Genomic DNA, 17,649 nt, shown 5'->3' on the forward strand with positions numbered 1-17,649 from the left:
CTAGGATTTATTTTCTTTTTTAAATCAATTCCTGCAATTTATTCCAAGCACAGCTAAAACTTTTAACCTCCATATCAATCAGTTACTACAAGAAAGGCACATTCATAGGGACTACAGGTGACCTACCTGCCCTAGCAGGAAAGGACCTATTTGCAACTCTCACAAATTCGACCTCATCATGCAATAACCATTCAAGAAGCTACATTCCTATTGCCTCCTTCTCCTCTCTGTGTGCCTCAGCATCCCACTGCAGAGCCAGTGCCACATGCCTACACATTAACCACTTTACATCGTCCAGCATCTTAGCCTAGCTTATGGTAAGCAGTCTTGATTTTGTACCAAGTACCATACACCAGCTCTGCTGCAGGGGCAATAACCTCCCACAGCAGCACTGACAAGCCAGCAGCAGTGGTACATTTTTTGACTCTGCAAGAGCACTTTTAACAAAACTCTAAACTGAGAAAGAAAAGCTGGAATTCCAAACCTGACAATAAGCTTAATACAGAAAGGATGAGTTACACAAAATAAACAAAAAGACAGGTCAGCTCCCTTTTTTTATTCATACTAGGACCTTTCCCTCGGAACCTACCTGTCAGGAGTTTACTATAGGAGAAAATAACTTCTATCACAAATAAATACCTCCAGTAGCTGGCAATTCCCAGGAAGAGCTCTGAGTTCTAACTTATCTGCCCTATAGATTAGAACCATCCAGGTATCCTGTCCCTGTCCACTGAAGAGATTGCGAGGTAAGTTTAACCGCATTCTTTCTATCAGCTCAGAACAATGCATCTTGTTTCCCTTTACCAGATCTTACACCCTCTCTTTCCTAGCAATTTATTCGAGTCTCCAACCACCCTTTGTATCTTATCTTCTGTCTCTTTTGCAATAGTCTGAAAAACTGTCACAGAACATTGCAAAATTCTCTATGAGGAGTGAACTGCACTGATCATGATTACTTTCCCTGCAACCACTTTAAATTATCAGGATAGCTTTGTCTCCTGCTTCAGCCTTCACCTATATTCTGTCTTTTTTAAGAGAAACAGATACTATTGCTCTATCACACTAAGTTTCACCAAAGCTTTAAATTATTTCTCTGCAGTCCTGAGACAATACAGAAACGTATATAAAAAAATTGTCTTAAAACCCATAAACACACATACAGTCTCATGATATCCATAATAAATTACTACAGTGTTATTTCCAAGCATAACAAGCCATCATCAAAAATTGTTAAGAATCAGCTTTATTTTTAGTTGGGGTTGTTCAGGTTGTTTTAGTTAACTGAAATTTAACAGATCCCTGCCATGGATCTGTTTTTAACAAACTTGTTAAAAACAACAGGCTTGCTTTGAAATCCAGAGCTGTTCCTTTTATTTTGAAGCCACTTCACAAATTGGACTTTGGCTGAAAAGCTTCAGGTAGGCTTGAACAGAGACATGCCATGGCAACTGAGCTGCCTTCAAAGCACTTGTCTCAAAAGAAACAACCAGCCTAGAAGGCCAGTACAATATTCATCTCCTCACTAAGTTGTTTTTAAAATCCTAATGGGATTCTGCTGTCTCAATGTTTCTTTTCCAACTGATGTAGTTGCAGTTATAGGTTGAACAAACTCAGGGAATTCAAGGGAATGCTCTGCAGGTAATTTGTTCTCTGAAAACTATTTCTACACTCCAGAAAGTTTGAGAACCCATAGTCTAGAACAAGGAGACATCAGCAGAGCATTAATAAAGCACTCATCATTATCAGACACTTCCAGGCAGATCTGGCACCTCATACAATTAAAGCTGTTCCCAAATCAGTGCTCTCTAGTGAGCTGTCTGCCCAGCTAAACATAAACTGGCACATTAGCATGTGATCACTCTGCATGGTTTTCCTTTTATAACCCTCTTCACACCAGCAACAATGCTCTAAAGCAGCATATTCTCATTCTGAGGAAACAAAAAAAAGAGAAAAAAAAATAGATGCTAATGCTAAAGAGCTCAGATCTAAGCTAAAACAATATCCCTGAATTCTGAAATTTTGGTTCATTAAAGTGTGTAAAAACTCAAATAATCCCTTATTATCATGACACACAAGTAGAAAGGGGCTGTATCGAAATGAAGTGACAACATTTAAAACAACGGCTAGGACTTATTTATCTATCTACAAAGAACTCAAAGCACATCTCAGCATAAAAGCCTCTTGTAGTCTAGAGTTGGATGCCATCCCTTTAGAAAGCAGCCACTGTGGTATTTAAATCAGAGTAAAGCTTTATGAGAGAGATGTCTTTCTTCCAGTTTTTATAGCACCAAGATTTCTTTGTTCTTACTTAATAGTAATAGTCACATCCATCAGTTTATCTGTTACAATCGTGCCAAGGACATGGTGTCGAATCGCAGTGAGCGTCAGTATGCTAGGAGAGGACCTGTAAATCAAAGTGACAGAGATGAATTCAAGGTCTCCCCCCTAAAGAAAATAACCAAGTCTTATGTACCAAAGTTTATGCTCTCATCTCTAAGTTAGAAGTCCTTTATAAAAGACAACATACAGATTACACAGCAAAGTTGTAGTGCTGAGATATTAGCGTATCGGAAAGGGAGCATTTTCCAGCTCTGAACCCCAAACTATGGCGTGACAACAGGCCAAACCAAGTCCTTCCTTTGTTCCTCCTACTTCTTCTCAAACTAAAGCTGACTTGATTTCATATGTACTTTACACACAACAGAAGGACACTCAAAAGCTTGTCATATTAGACATAGTTCACCATGATGCCAAAAGCTTAACGGTGCTTTGCTGCTGAAAGAGGGTTTCTGCTTCTATCCATTCACTTACGCTGTGCTGGCTCTCCTGTTGAGTGCATCACTTTTGATTCACTAACACAGCAGAAAAGAATAAGAACTTAATGCTGAATTCATTTTCTGCCATGTTCATGAATTAGAAGTAGTCTGGGAACAGAAATACTCTCTTTTTGGAAGCAAAGAGCCATTAAGCACATTGCCAGACCACAACCTATATAAAACATGGCTATCCTAGGAAGATCAGCACTGCTTACTTGTCATTAGGGTGAATATTTATTCAGCTTGCAAAAACTGGAGAGAGAGGAATCAAATCACCAGAGAGTCATGGCTCTAGGGATGTACAACAGTAAGTACATGCCTCTGAGTAAACTTAGTATCCCATCTTTTGCATTTCAACTCTCTCAAGTGACCAACAGTTTCCACTAAAATATCTCTCCTTTGTTACAAAACAAAGAAACCAATATTAGACAAAAGGCTGACAAAAATATCCAGTTAAAAGTACCAAAAGCATCTTTAAGCCTATCATTAGTTATTTTTTTAAGACTAGAAAAGGCAAGTGAATGTCTGATACACTTTCCTAAAGCTCTCCTCTATCAGTCAGACACAGTCAGAGCAACACATCCTGAAGTGCAGAAAATAAAGTTGCTGCAGCAGAAAGAAGCTTTATGGAAGCATACTGATAGGCTCTTACGTGTCGTAAGTGTAATACTCATGTTCAAACTGGTGGCAGGAACGCGGAGTCACTTCATATACACCTGTAAATATTAAGTCAGAGAACAATCTGCTGAAAAAATTCAAGGTTAGTGTGTTGGCTGCACTCTCAAGAGACTCATGGTACAGAAGCAATTATAAAATCTGACTATACATCTCCCTTTCACACAAACGCTTGTCAATTAATTTGTCTCTGTTCAGTAACAGATCTCTATTGGAAGCTGTGCAATTTCTCATGTATGCTGACACAAAACAAAATTAGGCATCACCACAGATAAACATAATTAGAAACGGAATAAACCAAACAAGCTCAGACTTAACCTATTACGGTCCCATAGCTAATACCCTTTGACTGATTACAGAACCATTGTGTTACTGTATTGTGAATGAAACCAATGGCTCAAAGGACTAAATGTTCAAAGCTGAAAACTGGATCAAAACCAAATAAATTTGTTAGCTGTTTTGCTAAGGTGGCCTAACAGAATTAGCTCTAAGATGTTAAAAGGAAAAAAAAACCTATTTTAAAAACATTATTTTTTCCTGTTATAGATAACCTTGTGGTACTTTTACCAGTTATACCTCAAGAATCCTGTACTGAAATTAAACTTCCCTTTGTTGGTCACATTTTAATGTGAGTGACAGATGGAACCCATATGAACAAGGTTATTTGAACATGCTCTTCATTCCTTGGAGATCAAAGCCCTTCACCAAGTAAAACAAAATAATTATTTTACTTCTGGAATCTGTATTTAAGTAAAGAACTAAATAATATGAGAATTCCAAAAACTTAGAACAGAGCATATGTATATATACGTGTATATATATGTGTATATATGTGTGTGTATATATACGTATATATACACATATATATATGTGCGTATATATATACACATACGTACACATACGTATAAATGAAATAATGCCTCTCAGAAACCATAAGAGATTTCTTTTTAATTCCCAGCAGTATTACTTGACTGGTTCCTTGTTGTTTTTTAAACTAACATTTTAGAGCTGTTACCTGGCTTTGAGAGACAGAATCTATTAACTCCTTTGGACAGGTTATAAACACCAACATTCTCTGGTCCATTTCCATCCTGATAAAATTCCTGTGAAGCCACAACACAGTTCACTGTTACTAACTTGCAAACAACAAAATTAAAACAGTATTTGCTTAAAGATACCTTAATGCTTCTCTTTCATAGCAGGTAACAACATAAGACCATTTCACTAAATCTGAGAGACTAATCTCAAAGCACTCTAAACATGAATGTTGCTGTGCTTTATGACTCCCTAGAGACATAAGAAAGCCTTGATTCCAAGCATATCCCAACCTACCTTCACAAATTCACTAAAAAAATACAAGGATGTCTGTTATCTACGTACCAGTGTTATTGCATGAGAAAGAGAACACCTCAGCATATATCCAGTCTGCCTGAATTCTACTCCTGAAACATCTTCCTCCATGACTTCCAGCTCCAAAGACTTATTCTTCCAGCACCAGTCTTCATGTACAATGCTTACTAGAATATACACCACAAAGCATTTTAGTAATGTAAAACTGTGTGAATAAAAGCAGGGTTTGTGGTATAAAAAGCTCATATTACTCTAACTTCCCTGACAATAAACTTCAAAGCCAGACAATGACTGCTAGAATAGACCTGTCTCACTGCAACATCACCAAGAATCCAGCACATCTCATAACAGAAAAGCTATTATAAAAAGGATTAATGAAGTCTGGTCACCCTGTGAAGTTCTGCAATGTGCATTACCACTGTGACAGTCCAAGAAGCCTACAGGACATCAGAACCTAACCTCCAAATTCATCAGGTGGAAAGATGTTCTGACTCATATATAAAAAGAGCAATCTGTATACACTGCTTCTATATCTTTCCCTGGAAAACAATTTATTCTTGTACTAGGCCAAGGCAGGCTGGCCAAAACACATGCTGCTCTTATGAGAAGTATTCTGGAAGCAGGGTCTGCCCCTAATCTTAGGCTTGGGATAAGTCAATTCATTATTTAGCTGCATGGTTCTGAGTTACTGGCTGGGTTTAAACCACGACAACTCTTGTATTTTTCCCCAATTCTCTCAAGTTTCAAAACTAGTTCCATGCTGGGCATACTGCAAACGGTATCTATAATAACAGAAGTATACAGATTAAGTCACAAATTTAGCTACTTAGGTAAGACTTCAAGTAGTTCCCCATAATCCAACCTTTGTATCTGCCAGGTAGCACATTTTCAAATGTGAAGGCCACTGAGTCCATGTTTCCAGAGAGCTGCAGGTTGCGTTTTTCACCCTGGCGGCTCACAGACTGTAATGTCACCACCAGATCACCACAAGCATCTGTGCAGAAAAGAAAGAGAAATGAGACTGCATTCTGGCTTGCCAGCTTGGCCTCCAAAACCCCCGCTCCAAGCAAGCTTCATGTGTACTAAGGTTAAAATGATAATGCTCTTCCAGTAGAGAATCTTTCCAATTAAAACTCTTATATCCTAACCACATGTTTCCCAGTGCTTTTTTGAATTCTTCAGGAAGTTTGAGACTTTTAATCATATTCTTTTATTTAATGGCAAGTAACAATCAGAGGCCAATATTAAATCCCTGGGTCCACCTTGCTCTGCAGAGACTACAGGGCCCAGCAAACACCTGAGAGACAGAACATGAAGCGCAGAGAGGATTCAGAGAGAAAAAAGGGGTAAAAAATACAAAAGTCAAGCTCCAATCATCATCTGCTGAAATCAGTAGGTAATCAAGAAAAATAGCAGCAGAGAGAAACATTATACAAAAATAAAAGAGTAAAAGCTTATGAAACAGAACAGACTGCAAGCTTCTGTTGAGAGCTTGCGCCTCTAGCCTCCAGGTTTTTACACACCCTGCCTTTTTATTTCTTGATGTCTTTTCGCCTCCAATACTCCTCTGATTGATGTATAGTACACCTAGTGTATACCAGGAGCATTTCTTTCTAGAACTTACGCATCTTCTGAAGAAAAGAGGTCAGAATTCCTTCCTGGGGAAGGAATACTTGCTTATTCCTAGGAAGCATTAAAGTTCGGTACATAACTTTACTTCAAACTTTATTAAGGTACATTACTAAGCTGTAATGTCTCCCAAAAAAAGAGCTGATGTGTCTTGATCTAAACAGTACTCATTCACACATGCAGTGCTACCGTTCCCTGTTCCCATTTCCACTTGACTTTCAGAACTGGCTCACCTAAACAAGAGATCTTCCCTGAGACGGAAGCCAAAAACTGAGAGAAGGTCACATCCATTATTGGTCTGTCTGTAACAGTAACAGGGAACATTTTGGGTTTCAAAGCCAATCCTGCTCTGGTCTCAGCTTCTGGAATAATCACCTGTAGAGTATATGACATCAAGACATCACCAGTTTTAGATACCAGTCCAAATATACCACTCTGCTGAGTTCAATCCCCTCTACCAGAAAATTAGAAAATGGAAATTTACTGCAAATCCCAGCAAAGCAAAACTAGTCTCCCAAATATGCTTTCCAAAATTCCATAATAAAAATCCTCCGAAGAATGGCAATAAAACCGAGCTAAAAATTCTCCAAACAGCTTCGTTTTAAAAGTCTGACTGAACTTCAGGATGCTTCTGCATTAGCCTAGTTCATTATCTATGAGGACAGTTAGAGGAAAGTTAAGTTGAAACTTAAACAGGGGGAAGTTTGGATTGGATATAAGGAGGAAGTTCTTTACTGTAAGGGTGGTGAGGCACTGGAATGGGCTGCCCAGAGAAGTTGTGAATGCTCCATCCCTGGTGATGTTCAAGGCCAGGCTGGATGAGGCCTTGGGTGACATGGTTTAGTGGGAGGTGTCCCTGCCCATGGCAGGGGGGTTGGAACTAGATGATCTTAAGGTCCTTTCCAACCCTAACTATTCTATGATTCTATGATTATAACCATGCACTTCCTTGTCTTCCAGCCTGTACTATCTTTCACAATGCAAAATTCATGGTGGTTCTGCTACAGGTTCTTTTGTGACCCATAATCTCAGGAACCATTTAGGCAACTGAGAAAAGTAAACATTACATGTCTCATATGATAATATATTATGTTAAGAAGCAGTCTAAGGGATATCATAACTAAAAGGAGAGAGAAATAAGAGCTTTCAACCCAAATGGCCTGATCTCCTTTTAACAAGCGTAAAGAACAAGCAGCACGGGAATCTCAGCTTATTAATGGAAAAAAAAAGGAAATCACTGCCATTGTTTAAATAGTGCAAACAGGAGAAAAAGACCAGGAAAAACCTAAATTTAACTTCTCAAATTTTTGAAATTAAATGTTTAATATCTCTAGAACGTCCCAGCAGTCCTACAATGAAGAAATGGAAGCTTCTTCTTACCTGAACATTGTATGTACCCGATTTTGCCTTAAAACAAAATGCTCCCTGTGGGTCAGTTTCTGTTGTAACTAGTGATGCTTTGTCCTTATCTTGAGGCATCATGGTTACCTTGTATTTACTAATCTGTTTGACTGTGTCAGGGAAACGAGTTACTGAGATCCGGCCACACACACTGAATCTGTTAAATAAAAGCCAGCCACCAATATAAGTATCTTGATTTGATAAAGCTCATAAAAGAAAACCTTGTTTTAAAACACCTTCCTTATAAGCCACACTATGTTGAGGTCCTAACACAAGAACTGAAATGGATTTCTCCTGAAAGAGTATTCATACAAAAGAGATACTGTAAGCAAGCACAGTGGAGCAAATACAAACTCATGTACGATTAATGGGATCTTTTCTTTTATAAAGTTAACATGATGTTATGTTTCATTTCCAAGCAACTTGTTTCACTCTTCCTCACCACTAACCCAATCACTTCAAGCCTTTTTTCTTGCTTTTCTTTTCTTTCCATCCAGGTGGCAATTGACTCAGGATTACCATCCTTCAGGTTTTAAATAGTTTGAAATGATTTGTGTGAAAGACCTCAAATATGATAGGTAATTCACTGGAACACAACCCTAGTACACCTACACTTGTGAAAAAAACAAGACAAGATGCCAAATTAGAAGCTGTTAAGTTTTACTTTTCACCTTCAACAGCACATATTTAGAGACTGAAAAAAAAACCCTGTAACTGATCATTTAATATCACACAGGGATTTTTTCTATTTAGCTATCTAAGTCTGTGTGACCTAGTTGCCATTTGCCTCAGTAAGGTCCTAGTTTTCACTTCTCTGGGAGGTTGCCACTATTTCCTCACCAGGGGAAACTCCTGGACACTGAATCATGCCCCACTTGCCTTCCTCAGTTCATGCTGTATCTCCCACCACTGCACAGATTTACACTCTCATTACACTGGCTGATGCCCACCAAAGAATCACAAACAAAAGAAAGATTATTCACATAAGACAACTATGACCTTGAGAGTGAGCAATGAAATGTAGAGGTCTGGTACACCACAGCACCAGACAAGTATGTAACTCCACTCCTGCACATAAGGAGACTATCTGAGGTGCAGTATCAGTGGCAGAAAGACACTTAGTTCACATACCATTCTAAAACTGCTCAATATACCCATATCTTGGCATCTTCATTTGCAAGGAAGAGGCTAAGAGCATACTCTAAACCTCAACTAGTATCGAGCAAAGTATTATCGTGTTAACACTCACGCTGTCCTATTTACCTTGAATTTCTCAAGTAATATTTAGCTCCTGACAACAGTACACAAGTCTGGGCATGACATGGGAAAGGTCCTTGTCTGCATAACAAATGACATTTTCATCACACCACCAGTACTTACCCTGTTGCAATGATGTTTGCTAGCTGAGGTGTGTTTGGTGCAATCTTCACAGTAATAGTATCAAAGAACAGATGCTCTTTCCTGGCATGAATTGTGTATGTACCTGTTGTTATGTTCTCAAGGCGGAAAGAGCCATCAGCTTTTGTTTTTACTGTAATAAACAAGAAGAGTTAAAAAAATAGAGCAAGTGTTGACTGTTTATCCTTATGTGCCAGAAGAGCCAAAGGACATGCACTGCTTTATGATAATTTTAATTTATATTGCACAACAAAGAAACAGTATTAAGCCTTCATACTAGACCAACATTAATTTCTGTATTTCAAAGCACAATTTGGCACATGGGTGAAAGAAACTAAGAAATTTTCAGCAGAAAAATAAACGAACACCTAATTTTCTCATCTAAGCCAGAAAATGCAAAATTAACTGCATGAAAACCACTTTACTTTTTCAAATGAATGGCAACAAACAAAGTGTGTTATCCTGAAGGGTTAATTCCATCTCATGCACTACTACTGTACTTCAGCTTAATAAAAGCTTCCCTGCAGCAACAAAGACCAAGACCACTGGATACCTTTAATCTGATTGTTCAGAGTCACAGTGGCATCAGCAACTCCTTCTCCTTCAGGACCATTCAACACTCTGCCTGTGACGGAGAAACCCATCACATGGAAAACAGGCTGAAATGGGAAAAAAAAGTTAACATTAATCTTTATTCAGTGAAAGCAAACACACCTACAGCAATCAACACTGTTTCCCACACGCACATATATATATATGAAGGAATTTATTTCCAGCTTTAAGAAAAAAAAAAAATGTAGCAAGATAATCGCAATGAAAGTACATATCTATCTCCAGGCATACCACTCCCCTATGTACAGGAACAGATTCTCAATTTATCTGCATCAGGACAGTTCAGAAGACCCAAATCCCAGATCATAATGCCATTACACAAGGCACTCTGCAAACCATAAAAGCCTACAGGCCCTTCTCCAGAGATCTGACAATCTGAATGAGAAAATTTAAGCAACCTGAAAGATCACTGCCCTGTTTGCAACATGGACATGTAAGTGAGCATAGCAGACCACTTTTTCCTATTTTGTTTCTCCCTAGTAAAAGGGTCTGGAGTGCAGAAATACAGCACGATGCTAGATGTTGTCTTCTACCTGCTGTACAAGAGGATATGCACAGCAATGTCTTCAAACTTCTTACAAAGAAGTTTTTTTAATAATACATCTGCTTTCTGCTAAGATCAGTTACACTTTTACAGGAATGAATGGCACATAAATATTATTTCCTCTGAACGCCTTACCTCAATTTGTAAACTGTCATGCTCTACAAGGAAGTCCAACCTAGATGGTGCAACATCAAAGGTAATTCTCTCTCCCCTGTAGAAAGGTATCTGAAAGAAGACAAATCACTTTGACTCCTAAGAAGCAATGATGACAGAATTATTTTCCTTTACCCTTTTCCATGTCCTTATCACCATCACACACCTCTATGAAAGATCAAATGGGCTGCAAACTTCCTGGAAAAAATAACTTAGAGTGATGGAGACAAGAATAAGGGCAGTATTTCAAGAGCGTTTGATGGAAACCATATGAGATTATCTGAAGAGGCATAAAAGTAACCCTCTACTCATAATACAGGAAAGGTACTTGGATGTGCAAAGGCTTACAGATAGGACATTGTATCATCACTAGAAGGGTTAAAGGAATAATTGAATATAATAATATTGAAATCTTATATAATTGAATATATAATTATTATATATACTCTATATAATCGAATATATAATTATTATATATATTATAAATATAATATAATTGAAAATAATAATAATTGAATCCCACTTCTAAAGCATACAGACTGAGAATGCAGGACCATCACTCTAGTGTTGCATAGACAACCATGCTCCTACACTACCTGGATATAATAAAGAAAACGGGCAAAAAGAAAACCAGAGAACTTAAAGGACATGAGACTGTAGCTAACTGAAACTTCCAGTCTCCCAGCAGCCTTTAGGTGTTGTTCTGTGACTGGCCAGTGCATTCAGGTAACTCTGATTTGCAATTAGTCCAGAAACCACACCACAGAGCCCTATTACAGCAACTTATTCCAGCGTTATATACTTCAGGTTGGAGGTTCTTATACCGATTATTTAATCGAATTCAAAATATTTGAACTATTTATGTTTTAACAGCTACAAAGTTATGCATTTAGAAAATGAAAGTGGGAAAAAAAAAAAAAATCAACGGACAGACAAACAATGAACTTCCTAAATACTTACCACAGTGTATTTCCCACTCGGGAGAGAAAGAAAGCTGAAAGATCCATCTTCTTTTGATACAACATTGCACAAATAGGAAAGAGACTCATCTCTTGACTGGAATCCATCCACAGGAGAAATACTGCAGCCCACAACATCCTGTGGTAATAAATGCAATACAACTTTTTTCTCATGGGAGAAGAGAGAAAGTTATTGCAGGGGGAGATGTAGGAGGGTTCAAAATACTGTACTGTGAATGAAGAATAAGAAGTACAAAACTATTTTAGAGGGAAGGTTTGACAGCACAGCTTAATATTCATGTGGAGGTAAAAGGTAGAAAAAGAAGCCAATAATCAACTTCATAGTAATTAGGAGACAAAATACGGAAATTCAGCATTCCCCAGTACCCCAGAACTGCAATGCATGTCTTAACATTAACTGACTTCAGTTCTGTGGACAAGGTTAGTATTACAGAACAGAGTTCTACAAATCACAGCACATGTCCAAATGTTTCACATTCTTTTCATAACACACTTTTAAGGTGGCAAGAGAAGCTGTTGAACTTTGTCTTCACATCAAGAGGTCAAAAAGCAATTAAGACCTCATGCTGAAGACAAATTACAGTTGCCATATAGTGAATTTCAGGATTTGTCTGGCAACATCTTGTGCCAGAAGCTGGTCTTCCACCATGGAGAAGCATCACTCTCATGAGGGAACACATTTACTAACCAACATTTAACATGCTAAAATGTGTAACTGGAAAAATAGTCCTAAAATATAGCTCTCAACTCTGCTGACCCACAAGGAATATACAGATCAATAACATGATGTGAACTGTACTGTTTTTTGCACTTGTTCCCTGTTTCAGTTCAGGTCTTAGTTTTCCATGCCCCTGAGCAGCCTGACTGTTGAGGAATCTGGCTGTTTGAAAACAATAATAAGGATGCTGGGGAGGGACTCTTCATTAGGGACTGTAGTGACTGTAGTTACAAGGGGTAACAGGTTAAAACTTTAACAGGGGAAGTTTAGATTGGATATAAGGAAGAAATTCTTTACTATAAGGGTGGTGAGGCACTAGAATGGGTTGCCCAAGGAAGTTGTGAATGCTCCATCCCTGGTGGTGTTCAAGGCCAGGCTGGACAGAGCCTTGGGTAACATGGTTTAGTGTGAGGTGTCCATGTCCATGGCAGGGGGGTTGGAACTAGATGATCTTAAGGCCCTTTCCAACCCTAACTATTCTATGGTTCTATGATTCTATGGAACTGTTGAAGCAAGTCCAGAGGAGGGACTCAAGGATATCAGGGGGCTGGAGCACCTCCCGTATGAAGATAGGCTGAGAAAGTTGGGGCTGTTCAGCCTGGAGAAGAGAAGGCTGCACGGAGACCTCATAGCAGCCTTCCAGTATCTGAAGGGGGCTTATAAGGATGCTGGGGAAGGGCTATTCATTAGGTACTGTAGTGATAGGACAAGGGATAACAGGTTAAAACTTAAACAGGGGAAGTTTAGATTGGATATAAGGAAGAAATTCTTTACTGTAAGGGTGGTGAGGCACTGGAATGGGTTGCCCAGGGAGGTTGTGAATGCTCTATCCCTGGCAGTGTTCAAGGCCAGGTTGGATGAGGCCTTGGGTGGCATGGTTTAGTGTGAGGTGTCCCTGCCCATGGCAGGGGGGTTGGAACTAGATGATCTTAAGGCCCTTTCCAACCCTAACTATTCTATGATTCTATAATAATGAAGAGTTTAAAAGAGTTGAAATTAAAAGAATTTTCTAATTTCTTGTGTCCAAAAAATATGTAGACCTTAAGCCTCAATTTTGCAACACTGAAACAGATGGCTATTGTGTCACACATCTGAGCAATTCCATGGAGGTCATGTGAAAACTCAGCATGTACACAAATGTTGTATTACAAGGGCGGGGGGTGGGGGGAGGCAAAGAGCAAACAAAACAATACAGCTTGAGGGGTTGTACAGTTTATGTTTCAAATAACCCAAGCTCAATGAAGGACAGAGATGAGTATCAGGGCAATATGAATCTGGAAGCTATTTAGCTGCTTTCTCTTTATGTCCATACTCATATTGAAAAGGTACGATACACCATTACCTCTTTAGTGACCGAAGAAGAGAAAAGGAGAAACATGACCCCTTTCATTGGTTCTCCATCACTTCGTACTGACCCAGAAACATTGTAGCCTGCAACAACCAGAGGGCTAGCTGCATAAGCATTAGAACTGGTCACCCGTACCACTGTGTTTGACTGAAAAACAGAAACACATACATCTCCATCAAAAGCAGGCATCTCATTTACAGCACCTAAGTAACAATCAGAAGTTGTACACTCAACAACAGAAACAGGCCAGAGCAGCAGTGCTCAAAGAGGCTATTCAAAACACAAAGACACTAAAGCAAAGATACTTTTCAAAACAGTATTCTTTCTGTTTTACTGAGTTAGGAATTGGTCAGGATCTCAGGTCGGGATCTCAGAGCTTCTCTGAAAGCAAGTAGCCTGAGAGGGAGGGATTAGAGCATCTGCTACAATATTCAAGCTCTTGCAAAATGTATAAGATTAGAAGACCGAAAGCAAGAGCTCATTTGCCAGTCCTGCCCTGGTTGACTCTACTATCTTCAAACTGGGCCTGCATGAGGCAGTTTCTTGACAACCTAAATTAAATGCCTGAAAACCCCGCTAATCTTGTCCACTCACAAAAACCCTTCCTCACACTAGATGATTAATACAAGGTCTAGCAGATCTGCCCTCACTAAACAGGTAAAACAGAACATCTGTAGGCTCTAACCTCTTTCAACATCCAGGTAGGATGAGATGCAAAGATTTCATATTCACCAGGAAGCACTTTAAAGAAAGCAAACCTGTAAGGCAAGAAAGGGGTTACATCTCTTCAGTAATAGTCACAAACATCTGTTTATACAAAAACAACTCAGACTCTATGCATGTTAGAAAAAAATATTTCAGAACTGCTATCATCCCAGTTGATATGGCAGAATTGAAATAAGCTTGTGTAAATGAGCAAATGAATTAAGTATGCAACACCCACACTCACTTTCCTCCAGGTTGTGTAACAGTTGCTTGTATGTTTATGTCACTGCCAGCATTTCTCAGTACAACCTGGACTCCAGCAGGACCTAATGTCTGACCTTTGCTGAGAACCTGTCAAAATGAACAGAAACCAGAGTATAAATGGATAAAAATAACTTGCAGAGCTGAAATACAATGTTTTTATGAAGGCAGAATTAGCATAAAATGGAATACATAAAGGAGACTAACCTTTCCATTCACAGAAAACCCTGTGAACACAAAGTTAATATCACCTCCCTTTGTGCAAATGTCATTAATGCCATCCACATGGATGTCTACACTGGTTGGTTCTGGAGGGGAAGCACAATGAAACAGCATGGTAGTTAGTGAGAGTGCAAACACGAAGCAATTCTACTTTAGCTTCACAGAACTCTCACAGAAATGCATTATCTCAAGCACACAATGGTTGCCGTGGAAGTCCTGCCTTGGCAAAGTTAAAGCACCCACAAACCCTGATGTTGAAAATCTTCTTTCTCCCTCCCAGTGCAGCCATTTCTGTTAAGAACTCACATTCCTTCGATTCAGTTCATGGGTTACTTTGCCAGTGTCTACCTTACAGCTTTATTATCTTCTGGTACAGTAAGAACATTTTAGTTATTAAAACCATACAGTAAAGCTTATCTCTTTTGAAAAGCACCTGATTTTCCCTGCCAACTGCAAGTCAGAGACAGTTAAGTCCCACATTGCAGATACACAATCCCATTGTAAGAAGACACACGAGCACTTACCAAAACTCCACCCTAGGGGAGGCTCAATTTTAAGAATGAAATCCCCCTAAAAATAAAAAAAGAAAGCAATATCTGTCTTCACTGATGTAAACACAATTAAGAATGGGGGGGAAAAAAAAAGTCAGAACATAAGCATCAAGCTGCAGAGTAACATAAGAGTCAAGCATCAGTCTTCTCCCTTCCTCATACCTAAGACACTCCATTCAAAGCAGCAGCAGTATCTACCCAGACAGGCTTGGATGCTGGGCTTACATCCAGCCAGCTAAGACCAGAATTAAGCATCACCGTGTTTATATTGCTTCGAGACCAAACCTGGCAGCAGGTTCAAGCAGCCCAATGTTAGAAATTGTTCAAATGTATCTCTACCTGCCCCAACAGATGTGCTCTAAGCCAGCCTTTAGTATTTCCACAAGGAGGTCCTGCTGAATCATTCTGCCCCGACGGGGGATAAAAGAATTTCAATCCTATTAAAAGCTCTGCACCAAAAGAGTATAAATCTACACAAGGAACCTCTTTAAAGCAGTGGGCACCACACTACATTCTGCCACATATGTTCTGAAATTCATGGAAAGGCTCAAAGACCTAAGAACGAAATCACGGAGCTCAGAAAGCATCTCACTTTCTTAGACTGGGAAGGGAAGGGTTTATTTTGCAGTTGGGCTAGGTGACCTCTAAAGGTCCCTTCCAACCCAAACCATTATATTATTTTATGATTCTATTTCTGATCTGCAAGTTAACTTAGACCATCTGAGGGCAGCTTGTATTTAATTTAAATGTAAACATCTTTCCAGTTTAAACAGACATCAAACTTTTGATACATTCTGAGCTTTTCCGCTATTATTTCCTTAAGACATTTTTAACATCTGCCATTAGTCATTCAAGTTATTTTCAATTCAGTCATATCAAAACACATACGAATTTATTTGCATTTCTATAGGCACGCAACTGAAAGTTTTACCTGTACTATGTAGGTAGCTGCACTTTCTGTGCAGTATTTGCACTGCTGCTAGCACACAGCTATTGCCAGTAACTCAAGTCTCCCAATGCTGCAGTCATTCAGATAAGCAGCACAAACACAACACTGCAGCTAAAGTTACCTGGATTTTCTCATAATAGTTAACGAAGAAAAATAAAATACTCGCATTACAAAAAGAAACAGTTGAAAGTTTGGTCAGAACCAAAACAAACGATGTCGTGATTCAAATGTTTCATGTGTAGGGGCTGTTCTGCTGGCAGATCTGAACGTGGAGACAGCTCCTGCCTCCATCACAGGGCAGACAGCACTGGTATTTCAGTTTCTTACCTTATCATAGAGGGGAATCATGAAATACCCATTGTTTGGAGCACAATCTGTCTGGTATTTCAAGGTACCATGTTTTGTATATAATTTAATCTAAAAGAAACAAACAAAAAGATACTTTAAGAAAACGTGAGCAACGCCTGAACCAGGCATTCTCTAACCAAGTGCTTGTACACAACAGCACCCGCGTGTCCCAGGGGCGTAACAGGGAAAAGGTTTATTGCAAGAAGACGGCAATCTGCCATTGGGTAAGTTCAGCCCCGGACTCCGAAGAAAATGCCTGAAGAAGAACCTACTTCAACTAAAACCAGGCCGCAACCACAGCCAGCTCAGACAGCGGCCATGGCACACGGGCTGCGGGGCTGCAGTCACACCGCGCAGCCGGGCGCCCAGGCTGAGGCCCTGCAGGGAGGCAGAGCACAGGGATCCAGGGTCGCCAGGCACCCTGCTCCGCCCGCCTCGGCCGGCTGAAGCGACGGGCGGCGGCGCCCACCTCTATCAGGGAGTAGTTGATCTCAACATCGGATTTAACGAAGCCGCCGCAGCCCACGACGATGTCCTCGGATCCCCGCGCCAAGCCGCAGCACAGCGCGCAGACCAACCCCAGCGCCAGCCCAGCGGCCGCCGAGACCCGCATCCCGCCGCCGCCGCCGCCACCAGCACCTCCCTGACTCAGCGCCGCCCGCCGCGCTGCCGGAAGAGCCGAGCTAGGCTGGGCCGGGTGCTGCCCCCTTCCGGCCCGGCTGGCTGTCCCGCCACCAGCTCCCCGGAGCTCCCCTCCTGGCGGCGCTTCCCGCCTCCCGCAGACGGGATGGAACGGGGCGGCCCGGGGCACCGAGAGGAGGCCCCGCCCGCCACCTCAACGGGTGCGATGGCTGCCGGCGGTTCTCTGTGCGGCTCCGCTGGGTTCTGGGTGAGTGAGCGAGCGGGCGTCTCGGCACCTTCCCGCCGGCGCCAGAGCCCCTCCAGGGGCCTATAAGAGCCCGGTCCGGCCTCACCAGTCCGCGAAAGGA

At 40.4% G+C, this 17,649-nt stretch overlaps 2 protein-coding genes across 2 annotated transcripts in view; one reads left to right on the forward strand and one right to left on the reverse strand.

Annotated features, from left to right (window-relative positions):
* LOC308221176 (BOS complex subunit NOMO1) overlaps positions 1–17,273 on the reverse strand; it is a gene marked incomplete at its 5' end in the record, with an annotated part of 30,213 nt that extends 12,940 nt beyond the window's left edge. The window contains 18 exons of the mRNA XM_080618138.1: positions 2,309–2,404; positions 3,469–3,532; positions 4,507–4,594; positions 4,872–5,008; positions 5,704–5,835; positions 6,704–6,845; positions 7,851–8,028; positions 9,252–9,402; positions 9,823–9,928; positions 10,561–10,650; positions 11,539–11,676; positions 13,619–13,771; positions 14,310–14,382; positions 14,574–14,680; positions 14,798–14,898; positions 15,337–15,382; positions 16,640–16,729; positions 17,130–17,273. Of these exons, the coding sequence (XP_080474264.1) occupies positions 2,309–2,404; positions 3,469–3,532; positions 4,507–4,594; positions 4,872–5,008; positions 5,704–5,835; positions 6,704–6,845; positions 7,851–8,028; positions 9,252–9,402; positions 9,823–9,928; positions 10,561–10,650; positions 11,539–11,676; positions 13,619–13,771; positions 14,310–14,382; positions 14,574–14,680; positions 14,798–14,898; positions 15,337–15,382; positions 16,640–16,729; positions 17,130–17,273 (2,036 nt within the window). The remainder of the gene's footprint in view (positions 1–2,308; positions 2,405–3,468; positions 3,533–4,506; positions 4,595–4,871; positions 5,009–5,703; positions 5,836–6,703; positions 6,846–7,850; positions 8,029–9,251; positions 9,403–9,822; positions 9,929–10,560; positions 10,651–11,538; positions 11,677–13,618; positions 13,772–14,309; positions 14,383–14,573; positions 14,681–14,797; positions 14,899–15,336; positions 15,383–16,639; positions 16,730–17,129) is intronic.
* Positions 17,274–17,507: 234 nt separating this feature from the next.
* ABCC6 (ATP binding cassette subfamily C member 6) overlaps positions 17,508–17,649 on the forward strand; it is a gene marked incomplete at its 5' end in the record, with an annotated part of 29,042 nt that continues 28,900 nt past the window's right edge. Inside the window, one exon of the mRNA XM_080618139.1 lies at positions 17,508–17,549. Within this exon, the coding sequence (XP_080474265.1) occupies positions 17,508–17,549 (42 nt within the window). The remainder of the gene's footprint in view (positions 17,550–17,649) is intronic.

This window comes from Psittacula echo (genome assembly GCF_963264785.1).
Source record: "Psittacula echo genome assembly, chromosome: 5".
In the NCBI taxonomy this organism is placed as follows: Eukaryota; Metazoa; Chordata; class Aves; order Psittaciformes; family Psittacidae; genus Psittacula; species Psittacula echo.